Source organism: Chenopodium album, chromosome 12 (genome assembly GCF_948465745.1).
Source record: "Chenopodium album chromosome 12, dcCheAlbu1.1, whole genome shotgun sequence".
NCBI classification, from domain to species: Eukaryota; Viridiplantae; Streptophyta; class Magnoliopsida; order Caryophyllales; family Amaranthaceae; genus Chenopodium; species Chenopodium album.
This window is the reverse complement of record NC_137845.1, coordinates 1,294,685-1,312,455: the sequence shown is the minus strand read 5'-3', so window position 1 is coordinate 1,312,455 and position 17,771 is coordinate 1,294,685. Positions and strand designations below refer to the sequence as shown.

Here is a 17,771-nt window from a genome sequence, read left to right as displayed (position 1 = left end):
AATGTTTCATATAAACACTTGATTATTCTTGCTAAATTTTCTTTAGTAGCATGCTACTACGTAATAATATAAGATTACATATATGATTAATATACGGCTATATGCATATATTGAGCCGAACGAGATCAACTACATACTAACTAATAACATTTCAATACCTAGTAAAATGAACACCTGGTAATTAAATGATGAGTTTCTCAAAGTATTGGATTTATATATCCTCTACAAGTCCACGTACACGACATGTAGTATATTTTATTAAAGTCTAACTAGGAAGTAAATTTGTTTCTTTTTTTCCGATGATCATATAATTATCTGTGTAAATCAAAATGCCAAATCAGTAACGAACTAACATCTCTTTTGCGTGCTTAAACGAAATCGAGACTTATAAGAATGGAGGCCGTCATGAGCAGTCATAGTAGATAATTTCATGCATGGAACTTTCAATGAACATGCACAGCAGTAGGTAAAACCAGGTGGTCCAAAGTGCCATAATTCTAAGATCCTAGTATTTTCGTCTCTATAAATACACCCACCTTATCTACTCTTTTTTGGTGTACTAGCTCATCTTACCATCTTTTCTAGCAAAATAACAAACTAGACGTAAGAAATGGCCGCTTCAAGTAGTTCAACTTCCAGTTTGATTACAATAGTCTGTTTATCCTTTCTTGTGCTCTTCATAGGCAGTTCTTCAGCTCAGCTTTCTCCCAATTTCTACTCTAAGTCATGTCCTAAGCTCTTTGGGACCGTCCGTGCCGTTGTTAAATCTGCCGTATCTAAGGAACCTCGCATGGGAGCCTCTCTTCTCCGACTTTTCTTCCATGATTGTTTTGTCAATGTAAATTAACTCTGCCTTTTCTTTATTAATTCGCAACATCCTTTTACTCAAATTTAATTCTTATGGTTTTAAAAAAAACATGTACAAATTTAAAATTTAATCTTATGCATATATATCCTTCATTCCCTCTTTCTATTTAAAAAGCTGTAACACAAACCTTTCAACCTCAAGGTTAGGAGCCGGGTTTAGTGTTATTCTGCTTTACTTTATTACGAAAATTTTCATAATACAGCTACTACACATCAATATATGCTAGTGAAACTCAAGGATTGGCTAGATCATTTAATACATATATATACAACTTTTATATTTGTCAATATATATCAGAGAATTATATATATATATATATATATATATATATATATATATATATATATATATATATATATATATATATATATATATATATATATATATATATATATATATATATATATATATATATATATATATATATAGCTTAGCTTGTTTTCATAATAATCATGATTTGTTGAACATTTCAGGGGTGTGATGGCTCAATTCTATTGGATGATACCTCGTCTTTCAAAGGGGAGAAATCAGCAGCACCGAATTTGAACTCAGCAAGAGGATTCAATGTGATTGATGAAATCAAGTCCAAAGTTGAGGAGGTCTGTCCCGGAGTTGTATCTTGTGCTGATATCCTTGCCATCACTTCCCGTGACTCTGTCGCTCTTGTAAGCTCCTATCTCCTTTAATACTTGCTAGGCAATCGAGTTTTTGTACATTTGTTACAATAATTATATTGGATGTTCTTGTTACTATCTATTGCAGCTTGGTGGTCCTAACTGGAATGTCAAGCTAGGACGTCGCGATTCCAAGACAGCAAGCCAGACTGCTGCCAACAACGGAATCCCACCCCCAAGCTCTAGCCTTACTAGTCTCATTTCTCGGTTTCAATCTCATGGTCTTTCAGCCAAAGATATGGTTGCCTTATCTGGTATTTATACACACCTCTGTTCTCACTGTCATAGTTTATATAGTATGTATAGTTTTACTTCTTTAAATGAATATATATATATTATCGAGTCAATCAAATTATACTCTTTCCATTCCAAAATAATCAATTTGGATTTTCACGGTCACCAAGATGTATACACAATTAAACTAGCTTGTAGTGTATCATGTATATATTCATATGAGTTATGTGACTAATATTTTTATTTATTATCATGCAGGAGCACACACAATAGGACAGGCAAGGTGTACAACATTCAGAGCACACATATACAATGAAACAAGCACAATCGCTGCTTCTTTTGCAAGCACAAGGCAAAAGAACTGTCCTAGAACAAGTGGAAAGGGCGACAACAACCTCGCTCCCTTAGACTTTCAGAGTCCAACACATTTCGATAACAAATATTACACAAATCTCATTACAAAGAGGGGTTTGCTACATTCGGACCAGCAGCTATATAGTGGTGGAGCAACTGATTCCATCGTTCGATCATTCAGTAACAATCCTGGATTCTTTAGGTCAGATTTCGCCACTGCCATGATCAAGATGGGTGATATTAGCCCTCTCACCGGCTCTCAAGGCGAAATCAGGAGGAATTGTAGGAAGGCCAATTAAGTTGATCAACCAAGAAGAATGATCATGTAACCCCCCCTCCCAAAAAAAAAAAAAAAAAAAAAAAAAAAAAAAAAGAAAGAAAAGTTTGCATAATCAGCAAAATTGAATTTGTTTTTAGCTAGGTACCAATTTTTAATTATTTGTGTGGGTTGTGAAATTATTTTTGGTTGTACTACTGAGGGAAGCACAACAAATTTTCTTTAAGTGTGACATAATATTGTTTTCAATTGTAGAAATTTCTGGTCAATAAAAATGAAGCTTTTTTTTCCCTTCTTTTATGCATTGTCTCTAATGGGCTTGGGTTATGGGCCAGGGAGCATAGTTATACCTCATGGGCTTCCTTACTTAATATCGCACCTTACTGTATGTGGGTTGGGTAGGTTGGGCCTACTCATGTATTATTGTGTCTAAATATGTGTTGTTAAGGACTTGTTCTCTTCAACTGATTTCAAATACTTATTATTTATTTCTTAATAAATTTAGATCAGATCAGACCAAATCGGAAAGATTCAGATTAGAACTTTTGATTATCATTTACATATCGTTAAATATCGTGAATTGCGTATTAAATTTTTTTTATAAAAATTACATATTTAAAAAGTTCATGATGATACGAATCTAACAAGATCCATTTTGATGATGTTTTTCTTTATAGATTAGTATTAAAATGCGATCAAAATTTAGTCAAATTGTTAAATCAGATCAAACTAGACCAAATCAGAAAAATTCAGATCAGACCAGATCGATTTGTTTCAGGTTGAAGAGAACAAGTCCCAACTTAACTTTAATGTAACTTCTTTAATCTTTATTAATGATGATTAGTTATTGTCTCAAAATTGCTTGCAAAAGAGCCCAATCAGGCAAATCAGCCTCTAAAGCTTTGTGGAATTGTAGGGTATTACTCGTATGGTTATTAGAATAATGCTTTCATGTGTGACGTGGCAAATTTCTTTTTTTTTTTTTCCAAAAACAAAATGGGTTACTAATTAATAACGTCCGCAAATTATTGTCCCTATGATCTAACATTTACTCATACTTGCAATGAGGTATGTACCCGTGAATATTCTTAAATCCTCTCTCAACGTGATTATTATCGAATTATTATTGTTGGAGTTGAATTCTCATTTCTCATAGAACTATACTTCCTCCATTTCTTTATAGTTGTAACACACATTTAATTACGGTATTTAAGAAAAATAGATCTCACATGATATAATACACTTAAAATGAGGTTAAAAGGTTGTTAGGAGTATAAACAAGTGGGCCATGTGCTTTAAATAAAGATAATAGTACAAATTTCACCATAAAAATCTTCCTTTTATAGTGTGTTGCAACTATTATGACATTTCTATTTTAGGGAAGTATTACAATTATAAAGAAACGGAGGAAGTATATCTTAGTATCTTACTTAAAGTCTCGGGATTTGATGATTCAGATTGAGTAATTGTCAAAATCATAAAGTCAACAAGAGTACAAAAACATCGCCATTTGCTACCTTTCACCTCTAAAATATGGTGCCTTGATGGGAAGTTACGTTGTTCACACTACTAATTAACAATCCTCAAACTAAATTATAATATAACCCTAGTTTCCATTAGATTATCTATAGTATTATAAGTCATCATCTCAAATTAATTAAACAAAGAAAGACTTAATTGCTAGCACGAACAAGGGAGGAAGAGTCAATATTATATAAAATAATAATTATATAGATGATTATAATATATGATTAAGAATTAAATTATACCTTAATTTCAATCAATAAACAAAATCAGAAAACTATACAGTACAATTTTTATATGAAATAGCCTGACTAGATCCTAAATTAAACAACCATCCCACGAACATGATCTGCTATTTTCCAAGTCCCACTAGCTTTGAATTAAATCGTTTCAGCCAGAAGCTGTGTTAATTTATTGAGCATATAGTACTATTTAACTGGATCTTACGGTTAATAATAGGGTTTTTAGTGTTATTAAAGCAGCATTGAAATCTGCTTTATCTAACCATGTGATTACCCCTTTTTTGTGTGTTATATTCTCAACATCTCTTCTGCCTGAGTTTTAATTACCTTTGCTATATTTATTTGTTCACAATTGTCAATATCAACAACCAACATGTAATAATGGCATCGACTACAACAGACTAGGTGTGTTACAAGTTTTAGCAACGTAAAACAAACTTGCCACTTTTGTAACCTCGGACCAAAATATATTTTGTTAGACTCAAGCTGTATATTTTTTAACCGAAGTTGCAATAAATACGATATTTTCTATCAATATGACTATGAAAATGGGAATATGCAGACCTATTAATTTGGATAAACTGGTTGGTTTGGGTTAGATTTTGGGTCTACTAAAAAAAAACTATCTCAAAATGTCATCACAAAATAAAAATCACAAACTTTTAAAAAAATCAGGTGTACAATAATTATTGTACATCCATTATAAAGTAGCCTTAAATGATCAAAAGTTACCTTTGAAATGAATAAAAGTTACCCCAAATATGCATAAAAGTAACCCAATACAAATAAAAATTATCTACGATTTATTAGTAAATAATTACATTTTAAATTACTAAAATTCAATTATTAGTGATTGAATGTAATTAAATTATCTTTATAAAACTTTTCTTGTTCTCTATTTATATAAAAATTACTAATTTTTTGCAAATAGGGTTGGACCTAATGAGTTGTAGACTATAGATCAAAGGTGCTTAATCTATGCGACATGTTTAAGCAATGACGACGTGACGCCAAATTCCATTACCACTTCTCCATTTTCTAAGGTTTCCAAACGTACAATTTGTACAAATTTAAGAATTAAAATACGCATCTTGTATAAATCTATCTGATTTTCATACGGATCATAATGCATACGTGTACAATATGTAATTGTATGTAGGACATGCACGATTCCCCATATCTAAACAAGAAATATTTTGATAATAATAATAATAATAATAATAATAATAATAATAATAATAATAATAATAATAATAATAATAATAAATTTTGAAGTATTAAAATTGATGTGCAATATTTGGTAGTAGTGATTAATTTTTGTTATCCCATATTCCTACTCAAAGTAAGCTCCCCACGCCAAGGAAACGCAATTTGTATATAGTTCATCAATAAGGTTGTTGCCATTTTTATTTGACCGTTCAACCATAGTATATACATATACATCATATTACATACGTATTGCATAGCATAACACTCAAATTAAACTTGATATAATATAAAGCTCATACTTCTAGTGAAATTATTGTACTGGTATTATATACTAATTTGGTTAAAAGATTTTGCTCCCATTTATAAGTTAAAATTGATTTGATATAGAAAGTATCAACCAAATTAGCCAGCGGCCATAGCATTTTTGGGTTCTTTGGGTGACATCAAATGCATGATGGAACCTTTTCATCAGAGAATATTGTTGTGCTTTACATCATCAAATTAAAATAATAAAATTGGAGTCATGGACACATTCTACACTTGTATTAAATTCTATGGAATTTGATATAAACTTCAAGTATAATTTGTTAGAAAACACATTTTTCTAAATAATTAATGTTTTCAACATAAATCGAACTATATCAACCATGACATAATAAATTGAATCAATCTAAACAAAAATGATGATCGGCTTAAAGTTTAGACTATAAAACATGTATTGTTAATAAACCTGTGATCAACCAAGCTTGCACAATACCGAGTACATACATGATTCCGTGGACCAACATATCGTACATATAATATGTCACCTTCATGTCACTTTAATCTTGAGAAACCTAATAGCCCAATGGTAGCAAAATATCATACGGAGAATATCAGAGAACGATGTAAAATGTGGTATGCACTCTCTATCTTCACTAATTTAAGAAAGATTATAACTAATCTTTGGTTGCAGTTGCGTCCTTTGTTGCTCACCGTCTCATTTACATATCAATCTTTGCTTTCACATTGTACTAAGAAAACTAAGATTGATAGGAAATGGACGTACTTAATTACATTTTAGAACATTTTTGTCAACCTTCTTCAATAGCTAGGAAGAAAAAACCATTAGAAATAATATTATTGTATTGCACGCATACTACCCCCGTTTCTTAGGCAATCTTTAAGGAACGAAGAAAGTTGTACACATTTATAGATAAAATTGATAAACAATTATTGCTGGTTCTTTTAAAAGGCTACAAAGATTCCATTAATGGTTAAAAATAAAATAGATGCTGTAAATATTGTGTAAGCTCAAATGTTCAAGGTAGTATCAGTATTATTTTGCCTTAATTATTTGATTAATCTAAACTAATACTAACAGACAATGTTATAGTAGAAAAAAAAGTGTCTTAAGTCTAAACTACAGTTTTGTGAAGGTAAAAATAAAAACTGAAAATTAGAAGAGAATTAAAAAAAAAAAAAAAAGTATCAATCAAAATATGGAACACTACTATGATTATTAGTTGATATAGTATTAAACCCGGTGTTGGTAACAGAATGATCAGGAGGTGGTGGTGGCGGTGTATACAAGGAGGCTGCACCACCGGAGGGTGAAGACGAAACCACGACTGAAGCTGAAGACGGAGGAGGAGGAGTAGCCGGTGGAGGCGGTGTAGATGCTCGTTGAGACTGAGACTGAGGCTGATGCGGAGGGGATTGTACCTGTTGTGGTAAACTAGCAGCTATAACCGCGGCAGCAACAGAAGTAACCAAAGAATTATTGTTGTTATTATGATGATTATGATGATGATGAGGATGATTAGTAGCATTATTAGTTGCAGAAATGAGGTTATTTGCTGCTTCTCTATATTTGTACTTCAAAATTTCAGCCCTAACTGCATTTAGCTCCGCTTGTAATGTTTGAACTTGTTGCTGTAAAGCTGATATTGCACCCATGCACCCGTATACTGGATCTCTTAACCTCACGTTCGCTTCGTATACTAGACTATTGGCCGCGTCTGCCCTTTGATTATCCGGAACTTCCTATAAAAGAAAAGAAAAGGAAAAAAAAAAAAACACCGTTTATTCTAGATTTGTAGCAAATTAAAGAATCACTGATAACATAGTTCTGTTACAATGGCTGTCTTCTGAATGCGAAGACGGCCATTGTAAGAAATTCAAAATATAAAAATTAAAAAAAAAAAAAAAAAAAAAAAAAAAAAGTTGAGAAGTTTAAGTTAGGCAGGTGAAAGTAGTTGGACTAGGACATACCATGAGCAACTTGGAGACGTTGCTAGCACCAAAGACTTTGTGAACGGCGGCGAACTTTTGGGGTTCATGAGGGGAGAAATAGGGGGAGAAAGGACATTCCTCGGCGCATCGTCGCCGGAGAAGCTTGCAGGCAGCACAAGGGGTGATGGTGTTCAAAGTTGTACCTAGATGTGGAGGAGGACCTACACCCATCATGTGCGATCTCCTTCCTACTATCTGATGATTATTATTGTTATTGTTATTATCATAACAATTATTACTTGCCACCATTGATTTTGAAGCATTGATTTCTCTCTTTATCCTTTTTCCTATTTCTTCCTCTTCAAATCTCTCCCTGAAAATGTCACCAACACAAGAAAGTCAATATCTATATATAAAATTCACTATAATAATTAAGAACGATACAATATATATACATTGAATTGGTCATGTAAATTAAATCAACTAAAACAAAGGTTTATTATATATGATAGTATTCGGCTCAGCTCAGCTCAGCTCATTTACCTTTCTCTGAACATTCATATGTTGTGTAGAAGAAGAAGAGGGAGGCAAGTAAGAAGTGGAGGGGGATAGAGAAAGGGTGGTTGCTTAAAGGCAAAGTCAAAATTCCATCAATGGAGCAAATAAAACACAATTTTTATTTTTGTATCACCAAATAATTGATGAAAGAAGCAGATATAATATGGTACGTAATTTATACGGTAGTTCTTGCATACAATTAAGAAATTTGTTATTTTCAAAAAGAGATCGCAAAAAAAGAAAATTCTAGAGGAAATTAGAAGGAAAGTGAACACAAATTATGAAAATATATTGGTAATGCCAGCTCTGATTCATGTTTCCCCCACGTGTGGTTACTTCACGGCTATGAAAGCCAATTAATCATTGACCACATTATTTTAATTTATATTTGGTTTTTTCAGAGCAATATACTGTGATTTAATTGAATTTAGACCATAATCCTCTAATTAAAATTTGCAATTGGCCAATATGATCAATTTTCACATTGTCATATACAAAGTGTAAATATGTAATATAAAATGGATGTGAAGTGTAACTAAATCCGTATATGTTAGCGTATGATTAAATCTTATGAGGTGATTATTATTCAAATTTTATAATCTTATCTCTTCATTTTTATTTTATTTTTTTTGTTTTATTTGTGCTCCATATAATGTCATAATAATAAGTCATAATTTAATTTACGAGTGATATTATTACTTATTCACCCCAAATAGTGGATTTGGCCCCAAAATTATATTAAGTGAAGCCTGATAAGAGATAACACTAAATCAACATAAATTTATTTTTTCAAAAGGTTATACGTTAATTATGCACCTATTAAATTTGTGGTACACCTTATTAGACTAATTTTTCCTTATATGAATAATTATTACGACTGACTAGTGAGTAGTGACTACTAAGCCTTCAAACTTGAATTAGTGAAGAGTGATTAAGCGGGAAAGCATACAAAGTAACAAAAGAGGTAGTTGACTCAAGAAAGCCGCTATCCTGATGTTAGGTAAGAAAATGAGGCAACTTAGATTATCCAATCGGGTACAAACTAAGCTACTAAATACTAACCACTAAACATAATACACTCACTGTTTTTAGATGTTTCAAATTTAAAGGTTGGTTTATATATACTTGGTGATGTTTAAGGTTGTAAATTAACAATTCAATTTATCAGTGTATCATTAACTTGTTTGTTATTTTTGTATCAACATGAATATATGATTTCACGATAATGTACTACGGTTCTAAATTATATGAATGAAATAGTATACAAGTACATACGGAGTATTTAAAAACTATACACGATCAAGAATATCAAACATTATGCAAAGCAAAATTCAAAATATGATGCAATTTTTTTTTTTTTTCTCATTATTATAATTGTCAAATTTTTAGGTAAGTTGATGTATCAACTCTTGGATCAAATAAAACACCCTAACACAACACAATGAAAAATTGCAAATTAACATATTGCTCATTAGCTTAATTATCTTTATTTTAATTTTTTTTTTTTTTTTTGTTAAAACTTACAATCTGGTGTTGCTTAGAATTGAAACCCATGACTCATATGAGTTCATGAGTTCTTGTTTGACCCGAAAATTAAGGCTAAGAAATCGCACAGTTGTTTCAAATTAAGTAATTTACATACACCTTATATTAACTACTTCACATGAGTGTCCAATTAAATAATTTGGTACTACTACTTATTAGCATTTCCTTCTTGCATGCATACTTAATTACTTTATAATTATATTATTCTACATGAAGAATATTATTGCAGTCAATCTAACTTCACCGGCCATCATGTGACTATGCTTTTCTCTCAATATATAAATCCCATTTTTCAAACCCCAATTATGTTACAATTAATATTAATTGCAATTATGAATAATTGAATACTATGATCAACCAAGGTGTAAAACATACATGACATAAGCAGCAATGATCAAATAATCATAGTTGCAAACTTAATTTTTTTCAATCATCCAATGTTGTATGTGTTCAATAAATTTATTGATTACTAACAAAAACATATTTTTATACATTGGATATAATACTTAGTGACTATTTAAGGTAAAGAGAGCAGGATCTACACTACTAATACATCTACTATTAATGCGTCATACATACATCGATATATCATACATGTATGTGTGATAGCCTGATCATATCGGACTTAATGATGGTTAGGTGATGAATGATGATGTTACACGGTGCATCAAACAAATATTAGAAAGGCTTATCAATCCATTAAGTTGTTCATGACTACATCGATTCCGTCAAACTAATGTTCATTACCAAGTGAATTAGTCAATGACAATGAACTGTAGGTAAAATTTTGTAATTCGATTTTAAAATAATTACCAAGTCCATTACCACTAAAAATTGCGGCTGTGGTCCAAAAGGAGAGACGTCGGGGCGCAAAAATCCTTTTTCGGTTTAGAGAAAGTCAATCATTTGGCCAACTGTTTGCTTGTCAAAATTTAGATTAAAAAAAATAAAAAGTGGCTAGAGCAAATTATAATGAAGGTAGTGGAGTAGTACGGAGTAAATATATCAAACTTAACTTTTGTTTCACCTATATAAAAAAAAAAAATACTTCCTGCTTATTATCTTCGTACTAAATAAGATTCATTTATCATATAGTTATACAACCTATAAATCTATAATAATTAAATTTAGAGAAATTTGAACTAATATTACTTATTTTCACAATTCTCATGCCCTTTGCATCCATGAGTTAAAAGCTACATGTATAGTACATAAGTATTTAAAGGACCTTTAAATATTGTGGCCTTTTAAAAATGTTATTGTCATGTTAAAACTTAGAATAAAAGAAGACTTTGTTGAATAAATAGATTGATATGTACATAGAGTTTATGAGATACAATCTGTATTAAATAAATATTGTAGTGTAGGCCAAGGTTGGTAGTCTTGCACTCTTGCTACATATTGATTGAGATTCCCTTCTTATTATACACTTGTACTGTTCTATCTTAAAACCAGATAGTATTTCGTAATAATAGGTTGAGTAATTCACTTGTCTTATACGAAGTATATATATATGATTGTCATCATCTTCTTTTTCACTTTATGATACGTACAATTAGTCTCAACTCACATGCAAGTTATTCTTAACATCCAAGCCATTACTATTAGATTCTTGTGCGTTGACCATATATGCATGGAAATATAAAGAAATCTGCAAATAAACAAAGGAAGGCCCAAAGTGTTAGTTCAAAGCGAGCTGTCTTAGTAGCAAATCAATAATAAAGAAGTAACACAAAAATCAATGGTAGTTCAACTTTATTATAATGGCAGGGGTTTATTAGTTTTACCTTAATACAAGTGATGATACCCAGTCAAACTGTCAAATTAAACCACAAAACAAGAAGCAAATTAAATGAGACCTCAGATTGATTAAAAATATGCCTTGGTAATAACTTGGGTAGTGAAAACATGCTGCCTAGCTGCGCTATGAGGGTGCAGTGGTGTATGAATAGGGGACATCGGACATTACGTACAGCTCGCATGATATGGCACGTCGAAACATTATGTTATGTCCTCCGGATTGTCAGTCACAGTACAGTCGCTCTGTATTCAATTGAAACTAAAACTTATATCAGTCAACAGCGATTTGTGCGCTAAGCATTCGCTATTTATCTAATACATACAGAGTATTGCTTGATAATTAAGCTCATGCATAAAAAGGGAATATTAATGTTCAAGATTGCTGCAGATTGTAGCGTTCAAATTTCAAAATTCAAAATTCAAAATAACAATCAATCAGATTCTTTCTTGTGAAAGTATATTTTACATACTACTGATACCCATCCCCTACTTAGAGTTAAACAATAATATTCTCTGTGTGGTGAAGGTGTTACATACTTACATGTATTATCATCACCAATTCACATAGTATAGGGGTAAAGTTGCGTATATCTAGCTTCTTTATAATAACGCTTTGGTCAAGATCTAACTTCATTATTTGAATCATTGTCAACTTGGCGTATGCAGTGCATCCATGATAGGAGAGTAAAGCTTAGAACCAAAAAGCTGGGGGGAAATTAATGCTAACGTCGTCAAACAATTCTATGGTGATTTTGGCTTGTTACATATTACATGCAAGCAAGATATACAAATAGTGATCAATGATATATATCCAAATGTTCATATATTTCCAATTTCTAATGACACTTATACACACATTGTACATGCGTATTAGATAGCAATTGATGAGTGATATGTAATTTATTAAGCATCCTTGCCATTGAAATATTTGCATTTAGGGTTTTTCTTAAAGCAATTAGATCCTAAAGCTTACATAATACGGATCTAATCAGGAATCACCAGAACTAATTGGTTGGTATTTGCAAAAACAAAAATGTAACATATATATGTGGTAGCCCAATGTGTTGCATTGGCAATTGTTCATCTAAGCTAGAACCAAGTCGAGTAGAGACCTCGAAACTTGGCATTGCAACAAGAAAGACGACTAAAACACAAAGTAGAAACAGGGGAACCACTCCTACCCACTACTCCCTCCTCTTCCTCCTCTACTTCTGTACTAGAGTACTCAAATGACAACTTTTGCCTATGTATAGGAGAAGGAGTTGACACCACGGAACGTGATTGTGAGGACGGCGATGATGATGATGAAGAAGTCGAAGTTGATGGCCGTGATGATGACTTGGTAGATGAGGATGATGACAATGTTGGAGAATGATCTCTAGTAAAAGACAATCTTGGAAATATTGATTGAATAAGGTTAACATTATTATTATTATTACTATTACCATCATTTTCTTTCTTTTTCTTGCTAGAAGTAAAAGCCGGCCTTATTCTTGTGCTTGCATATTTGTTACCTTTGTATTGATACGAAGGCGGGGGAGTTAAGGGAGGAAATAAGTGATCAACTTCATGATCACAATTTGAAGACCTCATAGTAATGTGGCGCTTGGGTGTACCTGGACTTGATTCCCACACAAAGGGCACAGCCGCGGGTTCTTGTGCATGATACTCACCACCCCCGGCTTCCACGGACAAGTTGCTCAAATTAGAAGCTTCTCGAGATATCAACCTCCGCCTTCTCCCCACCTTACAACTCGCGACACCAGTAGTAGTAGTAGCAGCAGCATTAGTAGCAACAGCCGTGGCTTCTTTGGTTTTGACTGAATGAAGATATTTAGGATGATCGACATTCATTTTTGTGACAATTGTCCTAGTTTATTGGAGTGTAAGGTAGCTTTCTGAATGTCGTCTGAAAAATTTGTTGGATCACAAGAAATTAAGCTAGGAAATAGACTAAATAAAGAAGCCTTTATAATTTCTTTTTATTATATAGTTTGTATGTATGTATATATATATATATATATATATATATATATATATATATATATATATATATATGACAACTTCGATACATGTTGATTGATAATTTGGCACGTGAATAGTAAGCGTCATTGACGGTAGAAAGAGTGGACTTGAACATAAACTAACATATACACTTTAGCAATTAACAGCCATGGATGTGGTGGATTGGGATGGATGACTTTGAGTTAGTTTGAAAAGTTGATGAAATTATTATAGGAGTACCTGAGATCTTGTAACATTATCACATGTATAATGTTTAATACCGAAAGAGATGACCAATAATCACATGCTATGATTTATTGAAGTTGTGCATCTCATCTAATTGTCAAAAGTAATCCACATTTAATTTGATCGCATCCCCCGCCCAAATATTCAGCTGATCAACATACACTAACTCATGTGTCACGTTGATGGTAATCGAGCCGATTATCACATTGGATTCCTATCCCGCCCTGGGTTTCATCTTTTAATTATAGGAGACATAATTACGATTTTATCTTTTTGAAAATAATTACAACACTAGCTACTTGATCATTTAATTTCCTACCAACATATAACTTTAACTATCACTATCGTTATCACCTATCCCCACTGCACTCAAATGGGAAGGAGGTGGGATGAGTTTCCATTAAAACTTGCCCCATTTTCATAGTAACATGCACGCTTACATCCTTATTCCTCTTAGGGTATTCTTGCTGAACTTTCTAATGTAGTTTTATGACTTTTGACTACCACAATTTCTTTAAAATAGACGGCTGAGATTATTTGTTTTTGATTTATTTTTAATTAGCAATTATAATTAAAAATATATATATTTTTTTAATAATTTTATATTTTTTTTATTTCCAGAATTTCAAAAATATTAAGAAATAATTTTTGGAAGATAGAAATATATTTAAAATAATTATAAAAATTATTTATAATTAAAACTACTAATTAAACAATAATACGAAATAGACAAACAATAATACGAAATAGAGAGTACTTTTTATTGTTTGCATTAAACAGTTATGTATTACAGATTAAGTTTTTTCTATATACATATAGAGCATTTGAGTAATACAAAGCTTTAAAGTATGGAGTAGACATATTCATATACATAAGTCCATATACATGTCAAAAATTGGATAAAGAATTATAAGACGAAGAGAGTCCTTGATAATCAATGTACCTTATAACTTAAAGAGCATGATATGCTAAGTTAAAAAAAAAAAAAGGAAATTGGACTACAGATGATGCGACAGAAAAACAAAATAAAAATGGTGTTGACGAGATGTAACAGATCGAGTAATGGCCATTTACCAAACATATATTTTGACTGTTTAACAAAAAAAAAAAGGCCTAAAGTCAATTACCAAACAAGGCCAATGTTTGAAAAGTACGTTCTTTCATCATTGTACTTTGTATTGAATATGATCTACTTCGTATATGGAGTGTTTGTATAAACTGTTGACAACATCAAAGATACTCCTATATGTAGTACTTTGTATAAATTATTTGTCAAGATAATAATATTTTAAAGACCGAAAGGCAAAATCCACCAAAATCAAACACATCTTAGAAAAAAATAAAAAGAGAGGCATCTAAAAACTAAGGGCTTGTTTGGCATTGTTTTTTGTTTTCAGTTTCCAGTTTTTTTGAAAACAAAAAACCAAAAACAGGAAACAAGAAAAAGGAGTTTCCACTTTTCTGTTGTCAGTTTTCATAATTATCATGGTTTTAATAAGTTTGACTAATTTTTGATTCATTACGTGACATAAATCATATGATTTTGAAAAACAAAAACCAAAAAACAGAAAACCAAAGTGATGCCAAACGAACCCTAAATTATCCTCTTCAAATTTCCAACAATAAAAAAAAAAAAAAAAAAATACAAAATGAAAGAGAAAGCAGAGATTTTTATTTTTAATTTTTTTTAATGACCATAATTAAAAAGAGAAAAGAAAAGGAAGAAGGGTTACGTGTATGGCGGGAAGAGTGTGGAGGACGGTGAGTGGGGTATTAGAAAAAGAAACCGGGTGTAAAGAGTCGGTACACCCAGTTAGGTGGTCCCGTCACCCGTGGAACTCTCCCGATTCAACCATTACTCGATCCGTTTACATCTCGTCAACACCTTTTTTTTTTTTTTTTTTTTTTTTTTTTGTGTCACATCATCTATAGTCCGATTTTTAATTTTTTTTTTTTTACTTAGCACATCATGTTCTTTAAGTTATAAAGTAATTAGCAATTAATTTTTAGGAAGACTTTTCAATGACTACAATAAAATTGTAGCCGTTGTAATTATTTTCAATCTAGCCTATTCATTCAATTGACTTTAAAAATTATTTAAATATAAAATAAAGCAAAAAAAAAAAAAAAAAAAAAAAATCCTGTTTTGCAGTTTTTTTTTTTTTTTTTTTTTTTTTTTTTTTTTTTTTGTTACAATCGAATCTCCATTGTTATTGAAGTTTCAGCGCAGCGTTCAAATTGAGGATACTAGTATGCACTATGCACACATGCGGTCATAAGTCTAAATGTTGATTGTTGTGTTATTAATAATTAACATAGGAATATCTAAGATCTACTATTTTTCCATCAAAATTAGTAAATAAACCATCATCTTCCTGAAGTATATAAAGACAAAACCATAAACTAACACAAATAAAGATGGAATATTATCAAAGAAGGTATTATATGATCTTTCATTCACTTACACTAGTCACTAATTCTAACTCTTTTCTAATAGAATTAAGAATTATATTAGATGGCTAATTAATGGCTAATGCCATTAAACGTTTCATACAAACAGAGAATCTACCAATAAGGCTAGGAAAGACGAACTCCGCGCAAAATAGTCTTAAACAGAAATTGCAAGTTCTACAAACTGCATTAAAAACAGAGTATCTCGGTAAGGAAGATGATCTAAATTTTGATGCAACTGAGGGAAGATGATTTGTATTTTTTTAAAATTTTATTTTATTACTAATAGAATTGTATAATCAAATAAATAAATGGCCATGATTTAATATTGCATATCAATGATGCATATTTAAAAGTTACAATGGCTACAAAATTATTGTAGCCCATTGCAAAACTGTCCTTAATTTTTAATAATTAATAGTTAATAATTAATAATTAGTAATTATTAATTAATATTTAATTACTATTAATAATTAGGATTTAATAATTAATACTTAATAATTAATAATTAGCAATTAATATTTAATAATTAGTAATTAATAGGTGATAATTAATATATAGTTAATAATTAATAATTAGTTATTATTAGTAATTAATAATTAATAGTTATAGTAATAATTATTAATTTTTAGTACTTAATAATTACTAGTTAGTACTCCCTCCGTCCCTTAATTACAATCCTGCTTTCCTTTTTGGGTGTTTCAAAATTACATTCTTACTTTCCCTTTTTAGTAAGTGAATTTATATCAAATATCCCCAAATTATCTCTAAATAGTTGTGATGTGGCATTACTTTAATTATTTTTTAGTTTTGCAATTAATGGTTGCACGTAAACCATAATTTTTCCACTCATATTTTCTCACTCATAACATTCTAAATCTATGTGCAGCACTATAATTGAATATGATTGGTCCTTTTATTTTTCATAAACAAATGTGATTGATCCTTTTTTTCAAAGGATTGATGACATGTGATTCATTTAATATCATTCTATCTTTGTTTTATTCAAAGACAACAATAAATGTTTTGTAATTCCCATTGTACTTTCTAATCATGGGTTTTAAGGTTATTACAAATTCCTTGATTCCCGTGTAAATTTAGAAATAGGAATATAATTAAGGGACGGAGGGAGTAATCAACAATTAGTAATTAGTAATATATAATTAATAATCAGTAATTAATAATACTTAGTGCCTAGTACTTAATAACTAGTAGTTACGATTAGTAATTAAAAATAAGTAATTTATAATTAATAGTTAGTATTTGTACTTAATAATTAATAGTTAGTAAGTAACAATTAGTAATTAGTAATATAAAATTAATAATCAGTAATTAATAATTAATAGTTAGTGTTTTGTAATTATAATTAATAATTAAAAATTACTCGTAGTAACTAGTATTAAGTAATTAATAATAATACTAATAATAAATTAATAAGAACACATAATAATGTCCTTTAAGGTCATTTTGCATAGTTGCAGCCAACAGCTAACAACTGATTTTACCAAACATATTTATATACAACAAATGGTCAAACAGCCAATACTAACAGCCAGTCAAATAAGCCAAGT

General features: G+C 30.7%; 2 protein-coding genes across 2 annotated transcripts; one reads left to right on the top strand and one right to left on the bottom strand.

Moving 5' to 3' along the window:
- The first annotated feature begins 571 nt into the window (after nt 1–571).
- On the top strand, nt 572–2,695 carry LOC145571511 (peroxidase P7-like). Its single transcript, XM_081630544.1, has 4 exons — nt 572–838; nt 1,342–1,533; nt 1,631–1,796; nt 2,035–2,695. Exons 1-4 carry the CDS (start codon nt 611–613, stop codon nt 2,427–2,429), a joined length of 981 nt encoding a protein of 326 aa, XP_081486670.1. The 5' UTR covers nt 572–610; the 3' UTR covers nt 2,430–2,695.
- A 4,039-nt stretch (nt 2,696–6,734) lies between these two features.
- LOC145571510 (LOB domain-containing protein 15-like) lies at nt 6,735–8,358 on the bottom strand. Its single transcript, XM_081630543.1, has 3 exons — nt 8,140–8,358; nt 7,636–7,969; nt 6,735–7,407 (listed from the first exon to the last, which is right to left on the bottom strand). Exons 1-3 carry the CDS (start codon nt 8,151–8,153, stop codon nt 6,853–6,855), a joined length of 903 nt encoding a protein of 300 aa, XP_081486669.1. The 5' UTR covers nt 8,154–8,358; the 3' UTR covers nt 6,735–6,852.
- Between the last annotated feature and the right edge of the window lie 9,413 nt (nt 8,359–17,771).

Coding starts and splice junctions, on each gene's coding strand:
- LOC145571510 (XM_081630543.1), bottom strand. Junction 7,408..7,635: donor ACGTCTCCAAGTTGCTCATG/GTATGTCCTAGT, acceptor TTTCTTTTATAG/GAAGTTCCGGATAATCAAAG.
- LOC145571511 (XM_081630544.1), top strand. CDS start 611: ATGGCCGCTTCAAGTAGTTCAACTTCCAGTTTGATTACAATAGTCTGT. Junction 839..1,341: donor TCCATGATTGTTTTGTCAAT/GTAAATTAACTC, acceptor TGAACATTTCAG/GGGTGTGATGGCTCAATTCT. Junction 1,797..2,034: donor AGATATGGTTGCCTTATCTG/GTATTTATACAC, acceptor ATTATCATGCAG/GAGCACACACAATAGGACAG.